The sequence below is a fragment of the Pithys albifrons genome, chromosome 9, assembly GCF_047495875.1.
Source record: "Pithys albifrons albifrons isolate INPA30051 chromosome 9, PitAlb_v1, whole genome shotgun sequence".
Lineage (NCBI taxonomy): Eukaryota > Metazoa > Chordata > Aves > Passeriformes > Thamnophilidae > Pithys > Pithys albifrons.
Genome location: NC_092466.1, coordinates 22130107 through 22153399, shown reverse-complemented (window position 1 = coordinate 22153399; position 23293 = coordinate 22130107). Strand labels below are relative to the sequence as shown.

General features: G+C 45.5%; 2 protein-coding genes across 18 annotated transcripts in view; one reads left to right on the top strand and one right to left on the bottom strand.

The window, feature by feature from the left end:
- The window catches only part of NDST2 (N-deacetylase and N-sulfotransferase 2), a 130558-nt gene extending 115945 nt beyond the window's left edge, over positions 1-14613 (top strand). For all 16 annotated transcript variants that reach the window (XM_071564250.1, XM_071564235.1, XM_071564241.1 and 13 more), the window contains 9 exons: positions 197-325; positions 5309-5491; positions 6269-6365; positions 7600-7723; positions 9095-9269; positions 9499-9669; positions 10949-11058; positions 12527-12629; positions 12785-14613. In XM_071564250.1, coding sequence (XP_071420351.1) covers positions 197-325; positions 5309-5491; positions 6269-6365; positions 7600-7723; positions 9095-9269; positions 9499-9669; positions 10949-11058; positions 12527-12629; positions 12785-12910 — 1218 coding nt within the window. In that variant the 3' untranslated portion in view covers positions 12911-14613. The remainder of the gene's footprint in view (positions 1-196; positions 326-5308; positions 5492-6268; positions 6366-7599; positions 7724-9094; positions 9270-9498; positions 9670-10948; positions 11059-12526; positions 12630-12784) is intronic.
- Positions 14614-21883: 7270 nt separating this feature from the next.
- Positions 21884-23293, bottom strand: part of ZSWIM8 (zinc finger SWIM-type containing 8) — a 54873-nt gene continuing 53463 nt past the window's right edge. For both annotated transcript variants that reach the window (XM_071564231.1, XM_071564230.1), the window contains exon 26: positions 21884-22906. In XM_071564231.1, the coding sequence (XP_071420332.1) occupies positions 22703-22906 (204 nt within the window). In that variant the 3' untranslated portion in view covers positions 21884-22702. The remainder of the gene's footprint in view (positions 22907-23293) is intronic.

Below are 23293 nucleotides of genomic sequence, written 5' to 3'. Positions count from 1 at the left end.
TGTTGAGATCTCACTGGATTGTTCACCCTGTGACGAATTCAGTGGTTGGGAGGAATTGCAAGAATCCTCTGAACCGATATCACTTAAGTCCCTTACTGTTTATATTGATCCACAAAGTGCTGCTTTGACTCATTCACATGTAGATTCTGCTTCATCTGCCCCTTGTCCAACTTTGCTTTTCTTCTGATATTGCCAGGTTCTGCCTCGACAGACCTGTGGTCTTTTTACTCACACTATCTTCTATAATGAATATCCTGGTGGCTCAAAGGAGTTGGACAAGAGCATTCGTGGTGGAGAACTCTTCCTGACAGTGCTTCTGAACCCAGTAAGTTCACCTGAAAGGGGAGTCGGGGCATGGCTGTCTCAGCTTATGTGCCTGATGTGGGAAAGGGCTAGATCTTACTGGAGATTCAGTATAAACACCCATCTCCACCATGATGCTAAGGAGATGTGAAAGAGAGGGCCAAAGAAATGCTTGCTCAGGAATGCTGCTTTGCTTTGCACGCAGCTAAGGAAACATCAGGATCAGGTGTTTTGACAAGTGCAACACTCTGCAGATAGAAACTACCCAGGGTGACACACTGAGCGTGGCCCAGGGTACAGTGGGTGTTACCTGGGCTGCTGTATCTTCATGGTTCACAATTGAGATGCTCCTTCTGTTCCACCCACATCTGCTGCCTGCTGGCTTCTCCCCTGGCTTACTGATGAGTTTTGTTCACAGTGATTGCTTTTGCTGGGCTTTCATTATGAGGTGCTCTCGCTTTTCTTTCAATGTGTAGACACTTAAATGATTTCTGTGTTCTTTGTGATGTAGCTGTCACTCTGAGGCCTTTTTGTGAGATACCGGTCCAACATAGGTGTTTTCTTTTTCTCTTTCATTGCTTGTCAGTTCCATCAAGCCACTAAAGTAATGTAGTACCTTCAGCACCCTGCAGTCCCTTCCCAGTTCTTAGCCATGAATGGCAAATCACACGAGTTTATTGCTTCCCATTGAGGCTGGGAATATGTTCTAGGTGGCAAGAAATAACAACACCCCAAACCAGTAATTTTTAGAAAATTCTGAATGGACAGAATCAGGAGATGAAGTTTTGTAGCCCTCTCCAATCACAGATTGCACTCCCTCCTGTTTCTGCTTGTTGGCTGCAGCAGGAAGACATGCTACTCTTTTTGATTGTAGTGTGACTTTTTCAGTTACCCATCTGAAATTCTTTCTTACTTGGCATCTCTTGTCCTCCATTTCTCTGAATGGACATTGCCCTTCCAGGTTTAGATAATGGTTTTAGAATGTCTACCTCTGCAGCCACTCCTGCATATAATGATGCTTACTCTCTTCTCATGACTTCCACATTTCTACCTCCTTACTTTTCCTTTTTGCATCTATTCCACCAGTGCCTGAGTATGGACAAGAAGCCATGTAAGTTAAGTTGGTTCTGGCTAGTTTCATAGGTGTGAATTCTGGAGTACTGTGCCAGTCCTAGAGTACTTGTGTGTGGGTTTTGTTCATGTAACATCAGTGGCTCTGTTTATTAGGACGTTTTCTTTCATTCCTTCTTTCTTTTGCACCTTGATTGCAGGGTTGAATACTCAGCTTGAGCCACTTTTGGTTGGGGCTGTAGAGGATCAGTGAATAAGAAAATCAGCCTTTTTCTCTCATTGAGCCTAATTTTTCCCTTGTCTCTTGCTTCTTCTAGTGTTTAGTGCCTCTCTACTCCTAGAAATAGAATTGTAATAGTGACAAGACCCTCACAGTGCGCTCAGAGTGCACCTGACAAATAGGCTGTGGTTTACAAAAAGGCCTCGTGTTTCTGAAGCTTAGCCTGTGGCCAGCTCTGGCTTGTGTATGATCTGCAGAAGCTATGGGTTTATGGCAGCCCTAAAAAGCTGTAGGAGTTAATACTTCCAGGTCTGAAAGCCAACCTTCCATCCCTGTTGTCTGAGACAGAGTTGTTATCTTTAAACACACCAACCAAACCTGCCTTCTTGATAAAAGTCTGTAGTAAGAAGGTAATTCTTTGCATTACATATGGAGTGATCAGTTGAGTGGAAAGAAACTACTTTTGACTTGTGGCAATTTCTTTTCTGGGCTTCTGTTCCCATATGCTGGGTGAAATTGCATCTTGCCCCACTGGGTAATTGTCATATCTTAAAGCGTACCTGCACAAATAGCCTCTGTGAAAGTTAAGGGCTCTAGGTTTCTCTTGGAAAACCAGTTTCCAGACTGTAATCCAGAGATTTTTACTGGTCTAGGAGGCTGTGCCAAAGAATTTATAGAAACATGGAATCTAGAACTCCCCATTTAAAGTTTCTGATAAGCATGGGATGCTCTAACCAGCTGGCACTAATCTGTGATCAAAAAAAAGTTTGGGAAAATTGTGCTCTGGTATGGGATGAGCTAATTTGCCAGATTTTTACTGGCTTTTCATAGTGACTTTTTAAAACTTTCAGGCACCTTCAGATGCTTCCCATGTTTACACTTTTGCTTCCTTTTGGCAGTATAGCATTTCTCTCTGAGCAGAATACTGTGCTCTGAGCTGCTCTCTGTTGCTCCTGTTTGCACAGTCCCCTCCTGATAGAGCCATCTCAGGGACCGATGGAAAGCTGGCCAGCCCCGCAGTCCCAGCAGTGATCCATAGCAGACTTGGGCCAGGCTCTTTCAGTCCTTTTTGGTGCTTCCAGCTCTCCTTGAGTGGATATAGACAGGCAGGAGTCTCTGAGCCTGTGTGTGTCTGATTAACTCCACAGTGCAAACAGATGATGTTTGATCTTCTGAGTAGTGAACAAGGTCTGAAGTCAGAAGGAGAATAGCTGTTGATCCTGAGCAGACAGGCTGATTTCTTCTCACAAACACTTCTGCTTACATTGCGTGGGCTGGTTACTGCTGTGCCCTCAGCTGCTTCTTACATACTGCAAGGGTGCTCACACCCTCCTATTTCAGTACTCCATCGAGGCTCTCTGGGACCTTTCCTCTCATCTTTCGTCAGTGTGAAGGAAGGGAAATCAGGGCATACTGACTGTGGAAGGGAGGGGGAGAGGAGGGAAGTGTTACTTCCAAGCCAGTCCCCGGGGTCAGTGGGTGTGGATCAGAAGGCGGGAGAGAGAGATGGCACTTGAGTGTAGCCTATGTCAGAAGTAGGGCTCAGAGCTGTTCTGGCAGCAGGAGCTGTGACAAGGCAGAGCAAGCTGCCAGGCCTTGTTAAACAGTGTAAGGACATTACTGCACACTCAGCAGTACAGGGAAATGGCTCATCAGTTTGGCTTCTTTTTGTCTAAATCCAGTTGCTGGGGACTGTTTGCAGGTGGCAGCATTACCTATTTTACCAGATGTAGTTAGTCTTGAGACACAGTTGCCAACCTGGATAACTTGCAGGGGTTTTTTTATTCTGGAAATCTTGAAGGGGTCCCAGCTGGTGACCTGTGTCCTCCTGCTGCAGTACTTGATTTGTGCCAGTGAGCCAGACTCTTCATGCAGCAGATTTTAATTCTACATGTTTCACTAGCAAGTCAAAGGGATGAGCCACCCTTTGCTGTCACAGAACTTTCCTGATGTCTCCCAGAAAGAGGAAAAATGCAACATGAGATATATCATATGCCACCATGCCTTGCAGTTACACAGATCTTTATGTCCTATGCTCTGTGTTGTATTTAGCATATCCTTCTTACACAACAGCACCGAGCGCATGCTGCTCTTTGAAGTGTAGGTGCCAGAGCCTGTCTGGCAGGGCTCAGTAGGAAACCAGAAGTGAAAAACACACAGGCAGACAAATGTGATAAATCTTTAACTCCACTTACTTTCCATGTGTCCCAGAGTCCCACCAGTGTTTTCTGTTGCTTACACAAAGACCCAGGGTTGTGAGCACCCTATGGATTAAATATGTTTCACAGTGTCTTGGGGACAGCTCAAGCACAAAGAGCCTCTGTCAGTACCTCTTGTCTTGCTGAAACTAGTCCATGGTGACACTGGGCAGAAAATTGAATTCACACTTGCTGAGTGCCAGCAAATGTCTTCATCCCAAGACCATCTGTCTCCTGCTTCCCCATTTTGCTCTTTCCCTACTGTGTGGGGGAAAGCCGTTCCTGCCCCCTGCCAGGGAAGCCTGTTACTGCTTCCTGACCTTACCTGGTGTCATCAGATTTGAACCCAGAACTGTGCAGCAATGGGTGCCCCTGCTGTCACTGAGGTCGGTTTCCCTCCCTGCACTAGGCAGTCACTGTGTGAGGAGTACTAAATCAACCCGTATGGTCATTCCTTCACTGGTCTCAGTGTTCTTGGTTTTTTAACTTCCAGCCATGGTGTGGTTTGTGTCTGGCAAAGTGCTATTGTGCTATGGGCACTGGGATGCTGAATTTCATGGGACCTGTCAAACCCACACACTACAGTCAAGCTGACAACAGTGCTTTGCACTCTTATCCAAAAATTAAAATAGTGAAAAACTGACAGGAGGGAAATGTATCTGCCTTGAGAGAAGAGATGACTTGGCAAGGCAGAGATAGCACACAAGCTCCTGAGCACTGCTGTGCTGGGGTGGCTGCCATGGGCGCTGAGTGACACTTTGCCTAAGGATTAACATCCGTGGGCTTGGCAGGACATTTTTCAGGGGCTGCCTGTGCTGAAGGTTCTTGAGAGCAAAAACTTACCAGCTGGTGTCTGTTTCCAGGACAATATCCTAGTGCAGTGTCTCTTTGTAGTTCCTATTTAGATCCCCAGGTACACCTGTTTATATTTTAAAGTGAAAATTGCCAGTTGTTCCTTTACTCTTGAGATGTCAACTCCGAGAAGGATGAAAGCTGACAGGTTCTCAGCCTAGAAAGAATTCCTGTGACAACTATCCCTGTGCCACTGTGCCCTGCCCTGCAGCATGGCGCCCCTCCCAGCCTGCTCCCCTGCTGTAGCAGGCTCTGCAGCTCGAGAGGTTGCCCTGGGGAGAGGAAGGGAAGCTCCTGTTCTCCTGTGCAAGAGGCTTTGCAAGGGAGTCACTGACTCAGCCATGTTCCCTAAATGTCCTAGAGTCCCTTGAATGGGATTTTTAAACTGTTCTAGACTCATATCCATGGCTCAGTTATCCCCACACACACCATTCCCAGGGGTTATTGAGAGGTCTGTGTCCCTCCTCTCCTGAGCTCTTCCTGCCTTGCAAGTGCTGTGTTTCTTTCCTTTTACCTCAAGGCATTGCTGTATTCTGGTAGATGGACATTTGTCAACCAAGACAGCCATGGCAGTCTAAGTTGTGAACAGCCTCTTGCTAACCATGGAATCAAGCTAAAAGGGCACAGTTCTGTTACCAATATCCCATGTCTTTCCTATTTTCAGATAAGCATCTTCATGACCCACCTGTCCAACTATGGGAATGACCGTCTGGGACTGTACACTTTTGAGAGCCTGGTCAAGTTTGTGCAGTGCTGGACCAACCTTCGCCTGCAAACGTTGCCTCCGGTCCAACTTGCAAAAAAGTACTTTGAAATTTTTCCCCAAGAGAAGAATCCCTTGTGGCAGGTAAAAAGGCAGCTTTAACTGCTCCTAGTGGTTTTCCAAGAGGTATATCCCACATTTAAACTTGCAGAGCACAGAGGGTAAAGTATAAATCATTTAGGTTTAACCCTGTGGCTTCAGGCTGCATGTGGCAAATTGTAAGGTGGAAGGGAAGCAGGGATAGGAGCAGCAGGGCACAGTAACGACTGAGCTTGGGGACTATCATATGTGACCTGGTGCAAGCTTGCAGGCATTTGGGCCATTAGAGGGCTTGTATTAGGGCAGGCTGCTGTGAAATGTGAAGTGTGAAAGGAAGAACCCTGTTTGGTGCTAAAGGAGCTCACAGGCATGTTAATGTGATTAATCTGAAAGTAATTTCACACTGTAGAATTCATGTTCATTAAATAAAAACATGCTTATTCCATTTTATCCCAGTGCAGCAGCTCTCTGCATGGTAATGAGCAGATGAAATTAACTGAAGGTGATAGAGTTGTCTGTCTGCCAGAAGTTCACAGATGCTGAGTGGCACTAACATGGTGGCCCAGCCCAGTGTGGCTACATAGGGCAAGGCCTGTGGTTAACACTCTGAGGGACTTTGGCTCTCATACCACTCTGGAGCTTTTGAAAATGGTCCCCATGTTTTTACTTAACACCTCTTGATGCCTGGCAGAGCAGCAGTGTGGCTCTGAAGTGTTCTTCATATGCTAATAGCATTTTCCCCAGAGGACTGGCCCTTCCAGCTTTTCCTCTGCTTGCCATTACCTCCTGTGGTAATACTTAATCTCATCACTTGTGCTACAGAATCCCTGTGACGATAAAAGGCACAAGGATATCTGGTCCAAAGAGAAAACATGTGATCGACTCCCCAAGTTTCTCATCGTGGGACCTCAGAAAACTGGTAATAATGTGGATACTGTATCTAAAGATAGATTGCTGCTTCCATCTCACTCTTCCAGAGAGGAGAGCTGGAAATGTCCATGCTGTAGATCTGTATGGCTGCCCTTTGTGCAAGCTGCCAAATCGCCACAGAGGACATTTCAGACAATCTCAGCAGTGTTCTAACCTAAATCTGGGAAGTCTGTCAGTAATTTCCACTGTGGCACTGTGCTTGGCTTGCCCAACCTGCAGAGCTGTGTTTTGGCTTTTCCATGTAAGCTCAGGGAAGCTGTGACCTTAGTGTGTCACAGGCATAAGCTGTCAGCAGAACTATGTGCACATGCTTAGCAAAGGTTACAGTGAATGCCCCTAAGTGCTTTGATTGCAACAGATCTGTGTACCCACTGCATGCTCCATGTTCCTGGCAGTGGGAGGTGGAGAAACTCTTTTGTCTGATCTCTGTCACCACCTTTTAACTGCTGTGGCATTGTGATTGGCAGTGACATGGCTGTATATACTGTCCCGATGAGTCCCTTCTATGCTGGAGAGAGCAAAATCTCTTCAGCTAAAGGCACACCTAAAAGCCTTGGCTTTGTGTAGTGCAGTGAAACGGCAGCACCAACCATCCACAGCAAATGGTGATCCTGGCCATGGGAGGAAGCTTGTCCCAACCAAGCTGCTGTCTCCTGGCTGTGTCACTGTGAGACTGTTGGTGTGTGCAGCATGAGCCTTCCTGTATCATAACCCAAGTCGCTTGCAGAGACTTGGTTAGAAAGCCCTTCTCTTGGGTGATGTACTGGGCAGCTGGAGACCCACAGCTGTGTGCTGAGCAGGATTGTCATGTTTGGTGGGGTAAAGGGAAAACATTTACAGCACAGGCAGGCCAAGGCACTAATGTTGTCTCTAGCATATCTCCTGCTCAAGCCACCTCCTGTTTGGCAGCTTTGGGTTCTGCCACGTGACGGTGTGGCTGTGCCACCAGCATGGGTGTAGTTGACATGTGTGACAGCTGTCATGCTAAGGAGGCGACTTAAATCATCTGCATGAGCTGAAATGTGGGATTGAACTGCTCAAGTGAGTTCAATCCCCAAGTGCTTGGTGTCACTGCTGTTGTAACCTGCCTGAGTTAAGGGGTGGGTAAGCAATGTGTGAGAGGAGTGTGCCCATCTGGGAACTGGTCTTTGCAGTGAAGTAAAGCCATTCATTCAGCCAAGCATTGTATGTGACCAGGTCCCGTTAACTGGTTCCTGTTGCAGGCACAACAGCTGTGCACTTCTTCTTGACCATGCATCCAGCTGTCACCAGTAACTTCCCAAGTCCATCCACCTTTGAGGAGGTCCAGTTTTTTAATGGCCCAAACTACCATAAAGGAATTGATTGGTAAGAAACCTGACTCATGTTTTATTGTGATAAGGTGCACCCATGTTTTTCTCTGGAGTCTCTCTGTATTTCCACCTCAGCCCCCTTGGCAGTATCTCTATTTCTGAACAGCTGTTTTCCTTGAGATTGCTCAACGCACATTTGCTGTTTTCCTGCTAACCCAACTGTGTAGTTTCTGATTTTACTGACTGTTCACCAGGAGAGTTGCATGCATGATTTAGCTTTAAATATTCAGCAAGTCCTTGTTGAATGCACTGCTGTCATGAAGTTACTTTTACTTTGATGTGGAAAACAGACAACAGTATTCTAATTAAAACATTTTTTGTGGTTTCAGAGTTAAAATACATAATACAGAGGGGACAACTTTCCTACTGTTGTTCTGGGCCCTTGAGACTTAAAGCTGCCACTGTGTTCCCTGCACTGGCTCCAGTGCCCATGGGCATACCTTGGTTTTCCTGTACAAGTACTTGATTGTGGTAAAGTGTTCCCACCTGCCAAGGAAGTTCTAGTGTCACTATGGCACTATTGTCCCACTGTGTTTCCAGGCAGAGAAAGTTTAAAGCTCTTTCTTGCTCAAAGCATTAGCATTGGTTGACCATGGCAATGCCCTCCCTCCTGAGAGGCTCTGAGGGACGGCTCTGGGGCAGTAAGGCATTCTGCTGTGGGATTTCTTTGCCTTTGAGCTGTGGGAGGTTGACGTGTCTGATCATTTAGAGGACTGTTGAAAAGATACTGGAAGATGGTTGGTACTTGAGCAAAGCTCACAGGAGTCAAGCACTATCACATGCATGAGGAATATCTCAGTGTTTAGTTGCACAGCTTAAATTTGAGCAGAGACCAGTCTTCCAGTGCTTTACAGTCCCCTGCCCCCTCTAATATGCTCTACCCTACAGATACTCAAATTTCTTGCAGTTTCCATGTTACTAATTTGATGAGCTCCTGTGAGGCAGAGCTCTTCACCCTGCATCTCAGCTATGGACTGAGGTACAGAGGCATAGGGTTTAGACAGGTTTAAACAAGTGGTCAGTGGCAGAGGATTCTGACCTTATTCTCAGACAAAATGTCTTTTCTGGTAGAGCTTGCAATTGGTACCTTACCCTCAGATTTTTATTTTCCACTGCCCAAGGACTTGGTGAACACACTCTCAGCAAAATATTTCCTTATTTTTTTATCATCTCCCAACTTTGCCATATGCCACCACCTCTTTTCAAGTCCTGCCTCTGCCAGCTCTGCACTCCTTTGCCCATTCATTGCATTGCTGGGGAGCTGCAGTTGTGCTGCAGACTGTTGAAGAGGTGTGAGTGCATTGTGGGGTTGGTGCCATTTCTTTGTTGGGCTGTGCTGCTCACCAGCATCCCATTTGTTCCACAGGTACATGGAATTCTTTCCCATCCCCTCCAATGCCAGCACAGACTTCATGTTTGAGAAGAGTGCCAATTACTTTGACACAGAGGTGGTACCAAAACGTGGTGCAGCCCTGCTGCCTCGAGCCAAAATCATTACTGTTCTGATCAACCCTGCTGACCGAGCCTATTCATGGTATCAGGTAACTTTCCTGCACTGTTCTGTGGGTGGGGGCCAGAGAGAGATTTCAGTGGGGTGAGGCAGAAAACCCGTGGATCTGCTTCCACAGAAGAGGCAGGCTGCTTGCAGGGTGTGGACAGATTCATATACAAAGACATTGGTGGGTGGCTGTGATGGGTCAGTGGGGTCTGCAGAGATGTGTAAGGTGGAATCATGTGTTCCCACTCCTAAATTCAGCTTGTGTTTTTCAGCACCAGCGTGCTCACAATGACCCCGTGGCACTCAATTACACCTTCTACCAAGTGATATCTGCGAAATCCCAGGCCCCTCAGGAGCTGCGCAACCTGCAGAGCCGGTGTCTGCTCCCTGGCTGGTACTCCACGCACCTGGAGCGCTGGCTCACCTACTACCCCTCGGCACAGGTAGAGCGCTGGCAGGAGAGGCTCTTGTGGGGCCTCTTGTAGGTTTAGTATAGAGGGGAACAAACTCATTCCTGTGCCTGTGCTCCCCTTCTGTCTTCTCTTGCGAAACAAGAGCCACCACTTGCTTTCTCCTGTTAGGAGTACTCCACTTTTGCACTTTGTTGTATTTGTAAAAGTAAATGAGTGCAGGATACTGTGATTTCCTAGAGAGCTTCACAGACTGAGAAGTTCAGCAAGAACATCAGTGTTAGCACTCCCTTCCTTGGCAGCCTGCAGCCCAGGGACCCTCTACAGGCCCAGGTCTTCAGCTGCTTGCTGTGGTTTCATTGCTTTAAAGAGGCTCTTGGATTCTGCCTCTTGGCAGTTCCCATGTTGTGAAGCCTTAGCTGTCTGCTGAAAGGAAAGTTCACTGCAGAGATGTCAGAATTCTGTTTTGTGTTTAAATTTGCAAAATGGCAGTTAACAGTATAGATCATTATTGTCTCTAAATTCCCAAGAAGTTTTTAAACTGTAATATATGTAGTATGGGCCAGAATATGTTTTTTCAAGTTCCTTTCTGCTGCTGAGATTATCCTCAGACAGTCTGTAATCCAGCAGAGGTTTATAATGCCCGTTTAGTCTCTTACTCTCTGCCAAGGCAGCAGAGCCTAAACTGTATGTGACAGATCTACCAAGACTAAGAGAGACATATTAAAGCATTCCTGGGCTTTTATCTCCTTGCCTTACTATTCCTGGAGGTTACTGCTGTGAGGAATGATAGAGCCAGACACACACCATTCTTGTTCTTACTGTGGGCCAGGGTCTCCTGCTTTCCCCAGTCTTCAGTTCATGTGACTATTTCTCTGTGCTGTTCTTTGGAATAGGTAATTTATTAGCACAATTGTTATTATCTATGATATGTCTAACAGGAGAATAATCACAGATTACAGAAGAATACTTAGCACAGTGGCTCCTGACATGTAAAAAGACTACATGAGGTTTCCAGAGGCAATCTGTGTATGCTACTGCTGTGTCTTACTGCTTAGTTAATGGGGCTTTGGCCAAAGAACTTGATTAAGCAAAGTCTGTCATGATCTACTGTTCTTTGCTACTTGTGGCCCAGACCATAACTTGTCTATCTGTGGTGACAAATGGGCCACATCCGCTTGCCATGTTCTAGAACAGGCTTTGGCTGCCTTTACTCACAGACATAAAGGCTGGGGCAGTTGCAGGCCCAGGGAGCTCAGACATGTCAGTCAGCACAAGCTGGCAGAGGCTGAGGGAGCTGCTCTCTTTTCAGCTTTTCATTGTGGATGGCCAGGAGCTGAGACACAACCCTGCCTCTGTAATGGACAACATCCAGAAGTTCTTGGGAGTTACGCCACTCTTCAACTACACTCAGGCCCTCAGGTAGGGACATTGGTTTTGGGAGGATGCTTTCTCAGCCAGTAAACTCTTGATTCAAAGAATTCTTTTTGTCTCTGAACACAAGACCCACAAAGGTTAGGTATGCCTAACCCTAAGGTTAGGTTCAAATAACATGAGACACTTTGCCAAGACTGCTTAGTCTTTCCAGAAATTACAGGGAAAGAGGTGCATTTTGGCACTGTCATGGAGAAGCATGAAGTTGCTCCGAGCAGTAACTATGATGTGTCTTCCATTTGGTCTTCGTGGTTTCAGAAAAGGTGCTGGAATTATTAGCAGTCCTTATGCTTTGTGTTACACCTATGTCTGACAGAAAGTAGGGGAGGTATGATAAAAAATGTGTGACAGGATGCTCGTATCTTCACCCAGATGGAGATCAGGGACACACTGCACAGTTTTGAGGTAAAGAGCCTGTTATTAGAGAAGACAAGGGTTTGACAGGTGCCCAGGGCTATCTGAGGGAGTGTTAGCAGAGGCACTGCCTCACTGCTACTGCGTTAAAGGATGTTACTCAGCCATTGCTGTGATCTTGCCCACAGTGCAAGTACAGTTAATCAGAGTAGATAAGGTGCTGTTGAAGCTGAACTGTGGCCATACCAGTCTTCAGTGGAAACTCTGCAAGCCCTCTGGAGAGGCTGAGTATTGTTCTTTGCAGCTGAAACCTGTGTTTTCACATCATCTCTGCAGTCACAGCCTATGTTAGCTCAGGGTGGTGTGTGTGTGTGTGTCGGCACACAGCAGTTGCCCTTTTCTTTTGCAGTAAAGAGAGGAGAACCAATACAGTTCTCCTACAGCTGTTGTCCAAGGGGGTGGCACAGCTCCCCGGGGGAGGGCAGATTGAGAGAAATGTCAGGGCACTTGAGAGCTTTACTTGCTGAAGCTAAAGCACATGTGCTGGTGGTAAAGGGAGCAGTGGTACAGGAATGGTGCTGCCTGGTACCCTTCAGCCAGGGTCAGAAAGTAAATGGTGTTGGTCAGTTTGCCTCAGGTTTCGTGGAGTACTTGCTCAAACCTTGAGCTCCCCTTGGACCAGCCAAGGGGACAGACCAGACCAGATCCAGACATGGTTCCCAGCATTACCTTATTTTTCTGTGTTTTAGCAAGAAAAGAAACCCTTGACTCTTTAAATAGTTAGGGGATTCTCTAATACTCAACTATAGTGAGGTGATTTAAAAGAACTGACATACACTAAAACACTGATTATTATCTTCCCCTCGCCCAAGCTGAGCAGATATTGTAACACCATTTTACCTCTGCAATTTGCTAAAGCTGAGTCACATTTGTAATGGATCTCTTGTCAATGTAGACAAGTGCTAGAAAAAAAAAGGAACCAATACTACAAACAAATAAAGCACTAAAATAGGACATACCTTTGGAGTTACTTAATTTTTAATTTTTGCTGCTGCTAACTGGGCATGTGGCTGTATTTTTTAAAGACAAGTGTTCTTTTCAGATTTGATGAAGCAAAGGGATTTTGGTGCCAGCTGCTAGATGGAGGAAAGACTAAATGTCTAGGAAAGAGTAAAGGAAGAAAATACCCTGATATGGATTCCTTGGTGAGTAACTGTCTCAAATCTATTGGCAGCAAGAGATGTAGAAACAACCCAGTAAACCAAGCTTGATTTTCCAACCATCTGTCCTGATGACCTATGAAATGTGTGTTGAGGATAACATGTCTTTCATGCTAATGTGGTCTGTTTTTTCCACACAGTCACGACTGTTTCTGAGAGACTTCTATCGGGAGCACAACATTGAATTATCCAAGCTGATGAACAGACTTGGGCAGCACCTTCCAACCTGGCTCCGAGAGGAACTGCAAAACTCCAGCTGGAGCTGAGAGTGACTCCCTTGCCCCCAGTGCCATTGGAATGTGTGGTGCTCCAATGTGTGCTATGATGCCATCTCTTCCCAAGCCAAAACAACTGGACAAATGAGCAGGAGTAGAGAATGTCTGTGTGGAGCCTTTCCCCACCCTTGAAAAGGGCTGCTGCCTCTGACACTGCCCAGGGGCAGAGAGTGCAAGTCAGATTCTTGAGTATTACAGGAGAGATTTGGAATGCTTGCCCTACTTCAAGCACGGGAGAGAGCACACTTAACACTTTGTATATGTTTAAAGTACTTTTCTCTTGCTTTGAAACAGGCACTAGCTGGAGTTAATGTGTTACTCCTCTGAGGCCAGAAGACTAAAGAGTGAGGTATTGAGCCCACTGCTGGGAAAAAGAGCAGCAGCCCAATAAGAGGGGAGTCCAGTGAACCCTAAGTACTAACTGTACTTGGCACAGCAGAGTACAAGAATGCCTTGTTCCTCCCCAGGCAGAGCCTGGTGACCATGCCCATTGCTTACAGTGCCAGTGTGCGTGGATATTGGGGACTGCGCCTTCTGGGAGACAGATGTGATAGCAAGGAAGATTGCCTCTCCTTATCTCTTGTGATAGTGTCCCCTGACTCTGGTCAGTGGCAGGGGGAGATAAGGCAAAGGTGCAAGTATTGACAGACACAGAATTGCTTTGTTATCTTAGGAAAAAGGTTGCTGCATGTGCAAGTATTTCTCTGCAGGGACTCCAGACATTTCAAAAGATAACCAAGGAGCAGTGGTGTCCCTGTAGAGCACTTCAGAGGCCTGTGTCAGTGCAGTACAGCAGCGCTGGGGGAGGCAAAGCTCAGGTATTGTAAAATAAGGCTGATGCGACAGCTGAAAGCAGACAATTCAGTTCCCCATGTCCAATCAGCTGAAAAAAAAGCAACATTTTCCCTTTCCAACAACACCAGGGTCCCTACCACATATTCCAATAGCTAGTACCTACTTTAATCTCCTTGCAGTCCAGCCATCCAAGGAGAAAAGCAAAAAAACAGTTAAACGTAATTGTTGTTCAGATATAAAGGGAAAGCTTTGCACCACAAGTGGTTTCCTATGTTCAAAAGGGGCTGTTCAGTTCACTACTTCTGCACCTGGTCAAGTAAGTACACTAAGGTGCTTTGCTGCCTCCTGCAGTTGCTGGATAATTATTCCGAGAGGAAATCCTTCATCACGGTTGTACACACTTTCTGTCACTGAGCCATGGGCTTGTGGAGTGGCATGGGCCATTGTCCCTCCTTCCCTGGCACCAGTGGTCCTTGGAGATTGCTGCAGTTCCAGAGAATAGAGGGGCAGGATCCACATGACCACAGGTTATGGAAACTTCCACAACTGTCATGAGCTACTTTTTTCCTATCCGGAGAGAAGTTGCTTCCGTTGAGCTGTTCTGCTGAGCCTTAGGTTATGTGTCTTTCTGAATGAATGGTGCATTTACGGTTGTATGTAAATGTATATAGTATGCAATATAGTATTTTATTTCATGTGCCCTTGGAAAGGGTTACTTTGTGCAGCCAAAAAAAAGGATGGACAGACTAGAGAAACCCCTCTCTCACTCCTGTTAAGAGAGAAAAGCCCAACCTCCTGCACTGGATTCTTGTATAGCGTCATTCACATTGAATGATAATGAAGAAATTCTTGGCTCTCGAAGCTGAGCATGTGTCTGAATAAAGGCTAGAGAAGTAGTAGTAAGTGGAGATTCAATAAATGTACTACTTATTTTTCTTCTTTGTGATGATTTGGAGTGATATCATGAACCCTAAGCTTGTAGAACGGTAAGAAAAAGTGAAAAACATATTTCAGGTCTTAGAGCTGATACTTTGGTAGGGCAACAAAGGTGTTCAACTTTGAAACAATACAGAAACAGTGTCCTAAGGCTGCTCTCTCTTTGAGTGCATCTGTGGGTTTGTTGATGCTGGGACAGCACGGAGCCTGCAGTTAGAGACTCCCTGGTTTGTAGTAGTGGAACTTTCGGGCCGTCCCTGGTACTGCAGTGGTTTCCAGCTGCTGTGCCTGCCCCAGCAGAGCTTGGCTGTGTCTCTCCAGTCCAGGTGTGCCTGGGCAGCAGCCCAGGAACAGCCCTACACTAAATAAACAACCTCACAGTGAACTGGAACCAAAACATTGTTTAAATAGTCGTGGTTGTGACAGCATTGTAAAACAGTCTTGCAGCTCTCCCTTCATAAGGCATATCCCACATACCCCCAGCAGCAGCAAGGCAGCTGTTTACATGCTGCCACAGGAGAGGAGGGATCCCAGCACCAGTGCTACTGCTGCTCCCTTAAACAGTTTCCTGGGCTTAATCTGTTATAGGTTGTCACTTACACAATTACGTCATTCTTTATATCAGACTATGGTATATCTTCTAGGAGACAGTTAAACATTAAAAACAAACAAGTTATGAGGAATAAATGTTGGGAGGAGCTCATTAAATTTTAACATTTGTTACTTTACTAGTGCTAGTCCAGCACTCCAGGCAGGAAAGGGTAATGGTGTAGGCTCATTACTTACTCCCTCCCTTGCCCTATTTGTTTAATTTCTATGCTGTGTTAGTTCTTACTGCTTTATCTTAATGACAAATACATCACCTGCTGTGGTCAGCTCCAAATCCAGGCTGTCTTTACCTGACAATGAGCCTTCCTCCTATGTGCCACTGTTCCCTAAGAGCTGCAGAAGCCCCCTCTCTCCAGACATCCCTTCAAAGCTGTGGAGACAAACACTTCTCCTAAGAGAAGCTTGTATAATATCCAAAGCTCTGTGTCAAAAAAGCCAAAAAAAACACCTTTTTTTTTTTTAGTGAGAGACACTGGTTAATAGATACTGACCCATTAAGCACTTAAACATTACACTTACACTTCCACAGTGAAAATAAACCTCATCTTCTTGTCTTAACATTTAGTAACAGAACATTATGGTAAGCAGTTCACTTCCAAGACAAAAATCATAAGCACAACACAGTATCTAAATGGGTTTTCGTAATGTATTAAAAATACTTTAGGCTTATGCATAGGAAACTGACCCATTTAAAATGGCATTATTTGACCCAGGGATCAACAAGGCATGTGATGTGCCAGGTATATGAAAGGTGAGAATTGACAAAACAACAGTAAGAAACAACTCTTTGGAACACGTACTCACATACCACCTCTGAATTCAATTGGGAAGATACTGAAAAGCAGGCTGCTACATCCTTCTGTTACATACAGGAAATACTGGTACAAGTCTCAGCTCTAGGGTGAAGACCTCCTCAGGGAAGTGGGGAATGTCTCAATAGGTGGCAGCACATACCCATTCTACAGAAAAATCTGATCTCTCACTTGATGACAGCACTGCAGAGGCACATACTCCTGCAGCTCCTCAGTCAGAATGACACACAAGAGTCTAGTGATACAAATCTAACAAGCCACTTGATCAAACTCATCCTGGTTTTTTTCAGCCCTCACACTCTGTTGGAAACAGCATTCCTTGCTGATCGTTTTGCTCTCAGTAGTAAGGTGGCCAGAAAAGCAATGACAAACCAACAGGTCTGAACATGCCAAATGAATCAAGCAAATCTGCTTAACCCCCTTGCTGAATCCTCAGGATCTCCTGGCTGCCACTGTACAACTCTGCAAGCAAGACACCAGTACAGTAAGGTGACACAGCCATGTGTTTTCAGGAGGCTGCCTCAAACCAGGAATAGGATCTCCCATCACACAGCAGGGCATGGACAGAGCACTGGTACCTCCTCCCCAGTTATCAGGGCTTTACCCTACAGTCTATTTTCTCTTCTCTTAAAGGCTGGTGAGGTTAAAAAAAAAAAAAACCCACAAAAACAATGCTCACCTCTGAAACACTTTGCAAGCAAGTTTTGCTACAAGAAAAGTATTTCTAATACTCCTGTCCACTACTCTTGAGAACCACGTAGACATAATTAATCTATTTTTGGCTTTAAAAAGTTGTTTTCTTCCAAGACACAATTTCTCCACTCTGTAGTCTTCTCCACTCTCTCCCAGATGTTTGTAAACCAGCATGTCCACACTGGTGACACTGCCCCAGCAGTAGAATCCAGCTCATGTTTATTTAACTTACAGGATCGTAAATCAGGCTGCCTCAGAACCCCTCAGGTCATTGGAAAGGGTGCTTTTCAGGACTTAGATAAACTCTCTTGGCTGACTTAAACGAGGCAATATGAAGTACGGCACGGAAGGAATGATCAGGGACCCAGTCCGTGTTCATAGAGCATGCTCTGTACCCATAGTAGATAATAGACTTTTAATGCATTTCCAGTGCTTTCCCTTCTTTTAACTCACATTCCCTTCATGGCAATAAAGGAATCGTGCAGTGCAGCCTAGACAGCATTGAGTAGTTATGAAAGCTGTACCTGTAAGGAGGCGATGCCAACAAGATAAAAAGTCACTTGCTTTGTAACAACCAGAAACACTTCAGTGCCCTTACTCCTGACAGCACACACAGTTTGCATCTGCAGGATACTCTCAGCAGAAGCTTTTACTAGTCACAGGCTCAAATGAAAACCCTCACACAGAACAGCCCTAAGATGGACTTCCAGCTTTCATAAAAATATGCCACTCGTGGAGAGGCACCTCCATCCCCCTGCCCCAGGGGCAAATACCCTTACAAGGGAAACAGGAAGCAGAAACGAGTTCAAAAGCAACATCTGAATCATGCTGAGGCAGAGGGATAGTGAGAGGGTGGCAGATTGAAAAAAAACCAACCGCCAAACAGAAGACCCCACCTTCACCATAATCATGCCAATGGCACCTAAATTCAGGCACAGAAAAAGAAAATACAGAATATTTTAAATAAACTGTAATTGAGAGCCATTCAGTCTATCAGCAGGGCTTAAAAGCAACGTCATATAACAGTCATGGTCACTAAATGCTGAGAAGTCCTCATGGCCCAACCTGGCCTTCTACTTTCTGCACCTTAGGTAAAAAAAACACCAAAAAAAGGCACTGGTAGCAGACTGTGAGCACCCTTGTTTCAGAACATAATCTTCCCAGTTACATTCTGCCCATCTCTTAATGTCTAGGTAAGAAAAATACAATTTTCTAATTTATGTCATGTTGTTACAGCTCTCAACTTCTACCAGGAGGTGGTGAAAGACTTCAATGCTTCCTCCATTTTCCACTGACTGTTCTGTACACTCCAGCACTGTGCAGCACTAGCCAAAGCTGGCACTAAATAAGCTTGAGAGTAAAAGCCTGTATTCTGCTCCAAAATACAACAGTGTCAGGCCTGATAAAAAAACAAACCCATGAAAAAAAATAAATAGTTTCAACAACTTTGCAGAAGGCTGTTTCTGAGTGCACTCTCCTGAAAGAAAAAAACATATCCCAGTAAACAGTAAGGATGATAAACTAGGCAGAACCAGGCTTTTCAGCTAATTCCAGCCATACATTTTGCTAGGCACACTGTACCATCACAGGACAACTCCAACTCACCTTGGTTATGGGCTGTAAAGACATGCAAGTCCAAAGGCAAATACTCTTCTGCTAACTCATGTCCCCGGAAAGTGCCATAAAAAACTGTCACAGGTAAAGATTACAGGTGAACATGTCCAGAGTGGGAGGAGGGGAGCTGTCCTTCTCAGGGCTTGTCATACTCGATCTATGCAGAAAAAAAGAGCACCTGCAGCCTGAGAGGTGTTCCAAGGAACAAGGCTTGCAATGACTAAAACCTTTATCTGTTCCATGAGAGTAAAACCCCACACCATTCCTTACAATGACCTGAAGTCCAGTCTTGGCATATTTTCTGACAATTACACTAATGCCAGGACTTACTACACCAAGATAGCCCTAAAGACTCAGAAACCATGCAGAGATCAACAGTTTAATTTCTAGGAAAGCTGTGTCCCAGATCCAGGGTAAGAATGCATACTTGGGGAAGGGGACTGAAAAAAGGCCCTTTCACTCACAGTCTCACACCATCTCCCTTACATTTTTAGAGGTATGGTCCCTACTGTATATACATAAAATGAGAAGGAATCTCCTATCTTTAAGGAAATGCTTCTAAGTATCCTAACACCAAAACACTGTCTGCTTTTATCTGCCTGTGCTGATTCTTGAGAGATCAAAATGCACATCTGTGCACACCACAGCAGATTGTTTAGCTGAAGTACCCACAAAACTTTCAGCGCAGACCCAGGGTTAACTCACAGTACAAGGCTGCCCTCAGCACTATTAAGGGCTATTAAGCACTTCAATCATCACCACTTGCAGGACAGTGAAAACCAGCACACTGGTGTGTTGCAGTAAAGACATCAGTCATTTCTCAGTTGGTTTCATCTGCACCTGTACAGATTTGACTTCTCCAACTCCCCAGTGTAGTGAGCTGTTATTTCCAGAGACAGTAACAGCTAACAGGGAAAGTGTATTTCCCGTGGGCAGAGGAGGTAACAGATACGGCAAGTGAAAGCAGTCACTGTGAGCAGAGGACACAGGAAGCAGTATGGTCTAAAGACCTCGTTTATCTTACCTTCAGGAACAGACAGTGAATTAGACTTCAACAAACGTGGCAATAACCCATTGCAAGACCTCCCATCACAGAGTTATCACCTCTCTTCATGCAAGTAGGAGCCAGGGCCTATCCAGACAAATACCTGTAGCTATTAGTACTGACTAAATTCAGCATTTCCTGCCCAGTCCGGGAAGAGGTGGTTGCCAGCACAGAAACTTCTCAGTCGTGTAAAACCATTTCTACACTGGAAGAGCTCTGAAGCATCCAGCTGCTGTGGCAGCTCGCCTGGACTGCAGTCACTTTATGTGTGGCTGGCAAGGCAAGGTCCTAGAGATCATTTACTCCAAGTGAAAAAACACATGGGTTAACTGCAAAGCAAAGGAAATTTGAGTTGCCTGCAACCTCTTTTACAGGTCTTCTGCTGAAAAGTCTTTTCAGAATTTCTAAGCCAAAGCATTTTTCCCACTCCCGCAGTAGTGACTAAACTAACAAAACTGCAGTGGGTAATAATTTTTTTGTTTTTAACAGGCCACCAGGGCTCATCCCATCTCTGATAAAGGAAAAATACCTCAATAACCCAGCACATGGCAAGGAAAAACATCACAATCTCCTGTCTCACTTTCTCCTGTCCTTGCTCAGATAGATTTCCATGGGACACCACTCAGAAATAACAACAGATGCAGAGATCCAGGTCTGAAAGTGTGTTCTGGAAGATCTAAATGAGTGTGCAGCACCTCCACACAGCTCCCATCTCTGTCTGCTCACTCTGATGAACTTTTTCAGAGATGAAATTGGAAACTTCTGACATGACTCACACCACTGAGCTGCTTGTCCTGCCACTGCCAACTTGAGGTGAGAGTCCCTGGCTCCCTCTGCAGCTGCTGGAACACAAGTCTGACACGGTCTCTCATATGAAAGCAGTGCAATCTGTATGAGGACTAGAATGGGTAAAATAACCAAGGAGGGAAAGTTTTGAGCACAATGAAAGATAATGACCATTGTGATTGCTTCTGGTCTTTATGAGGACTAGACAGAATGAAAGCAAGTACACTTCCAGAGGAAATCCATTCTAACCTCATGGTAAACAGCTCCACCGTATTTTCCCAAAACAAAGATAACTGGTGACAATGCTCTCATTATTCTGGTGTTTTATAATTACAGTAGTATGAAAACTTGCTTCCTCAGGGTCTAAGTGTAGTCTTTTAATATGTATCACAGATAAGGCTCTGATATTTGATTTTCCTATTCAGTACAAATCCTTACTGCAATGACTTCTGCTCCTGATACTTGACAGTCAGCTCTTTTGCCTATTTCCTTTCTGCTTCTTTCCTTCTAAAAGATGCTCCCTTTTCTTCCACAGATTTTCCCCTATAGCAGTAGAAAGGAAAATATTTGATTTTGTTAGTCAACTTACTTTTCTCCAAACTCCTTTCACAGTTCTGAACATGCAGGAACCAGAGAGAGCACAGAAAGTGTTCTAGGAACCCAAACCTTCCAGACATCAGACCATGTTCTCCAGTCAAATCCAGATGTTTTCTCCAATAACAGGAAGCTCATAATCAACATGGACTGCAGTTTAAAAACCAGAAAGCATATTATTACAAACATCTGCAATTATAATCAGCATGTAGCTAGACATCTTATGGAGGAATACAAGGGGCTGTAAGGAGATCTTTAAAAAGTTACTCTTGCACCATCAGAAGCAGAGAACTCCAGTAATACTTTCTGGCCTGTGCAGCACACAAATCAAAGGAGCCTGTTCATCTGTTTAGCCCTGTGCCTATGAGTTACTTTATTTTTTAAGAGTACCATTGAAAATATCCAATACAAATGGGCACATAACTCTTACCTTGAAGAAACTAAAAGCTCCCCATTGTCACTGACTGAACCCAAGTAAGAAGCAAAATAAATCACTACTGACAAATTGGATTCTTAACATCCATGATCATCTGCCTTCCAGTTTTAAAAGCCCTGAAATTTATGTGCTTGTATGCTTCAGCTTTTTAACTTTCTGCAATGCTGTCCCTATTGGATATCTTTCATAGTCCACCAAATCTCTCTCTAAATGCATGGGAGCAGTCCATTCACCTTCTTTAACAATTACATCAATGGGGAGCAGCTGCTGGTTTGCACAAGAGTTTGGAAATACAAAGCTCTTGATTATCACACAATATCACTGGTGTCAAAACTAGAAGAAGAACATAGTGATGGACAGAACTCTAGGCAGAACATCCCAGGCTTACTACCACCTCTCCTGACAGCCACCAATGACCCAGTCCACATGTACCTCAGCCTTTGCAGGCACGTCATCCTCAGAGCAGCACCAGGCAAGAAACCTTCAGCTCACAGCTTGTGTAAAACCTCTGGCTGCCTGCTTTGTGCTGGATTGCTGTTACCCAAGGCAAGACAGATGTCTACCAGGGCTCACAGGAGCTCCCACTGGCACACAGCTGGCCAGCTGCATCACACTGTCAACATCATAGCAGAGAGAAGAAAGAGTCAGTCTAAGAAAACGAGTGTTTAATCAGGAAACGAGAAGAGACGAGGGATAAGAAACTGATTACAGGAGAGTAATACCCCAGCCAAAAGAAACAAGATTGTACAACTTGTAACAACCAGGATCAAAACATTCTATGAGCCAGCAGTGCCCAGTGAGGGAACTCCTGAGAAAGAGCCCAAGCACTTCCGGCAGTCTCCAGGCAGCTCAGTGCAGTCATGGACTGCCTGCCCACGCTCCAGCCTCTGCCCTCAGCTGCTGCAGAAAGCTGCAGAGGTGGCCCTAGCCCTGCTACTCCAGTCTCAGCTTCTCTCAGCAGGAGTTGCTGAAAGGGATGGAGGGAGCACTCACTGTGCACGGCAGTCCCAGCCACTCCCAACAGGAGATGGTGTGTGGAGTAAGAGAAGCCCATACAAAAAAAAAGTTTACATATTTATAAATGCCAAAATAAATATTTAAGACAGAATCCCCAACCCCTCTAACATGTGCGCAATCACACTGCAAACTGCTCGCAGGACAGCCTCCTGGGGCTCAGGGAGAAAAGCAGTGACTACACCACAGGGCAGCCAGCTCAACTTCCTTCTCATTTCCTGATGCTTCTGAAGCCTGCAGCCCACTAAGAAGGAGGAGGAAGAGCGAGCAAAGCAGAGCGCCAACACACAACAGTGCTGGAGAGGAATGTCACGGTATAAATACATCAGATCAGTGGTTTCCAACAAGTTAAAACTAAAATAAAAAAGACACCAGAAGGAAGGATGGTGTAAATGGAACTACAACTATGTTGGGCAAAGGGCTGTGTGTCCGTGGAGCTCCGCCCGATGTCATGGCGAGAAGGTGGTCATTTCCAGAGAGACCCTTTGCCACAGGTCCTTCGTCTGCTTGCTGCGCTTTAGGTTCTGGATAATATCATTAAACTGCATCATGCCCATGGGGGTCAGGCAGAAGGCGCTTCTGGCGCTGCGGATGGCATTCACAAAGTCATCGTAGTCAGCTGGAGTGAGATGGATCACCCGATGATGGATGTACTGGATGGGAACAGGGAAAGAGCCTTAAGGTATTTGCTCACCACCTTCATGCCGGTGACACCTGGCAGAGGATTCAAGATCCCAGGGCAATATATCACATGATCCTGTTACTCACCAGCAGTCCCAAAACTCAGTGCTCTGGCAGAGGAGAACTATCTCAAAAGCCAGCAGTGCTGTATCCTACATTCCAACACAGCCAAGTCCAGTGCTCCCTCAGAGCACCAAAATGCAGCCCAAGGCATCAGCAGGTGCTCTCCCTTTTCACGAGTACTGAACTGGGCTGCAGTACAGCACTAAAGGGCCAGGTAATGCTCCATCCCATCAGCATCTAACCCTCTCACTCTGCGGGTTACACGAGGACCCAGCCTGCTCATGGGCCATCTGCTT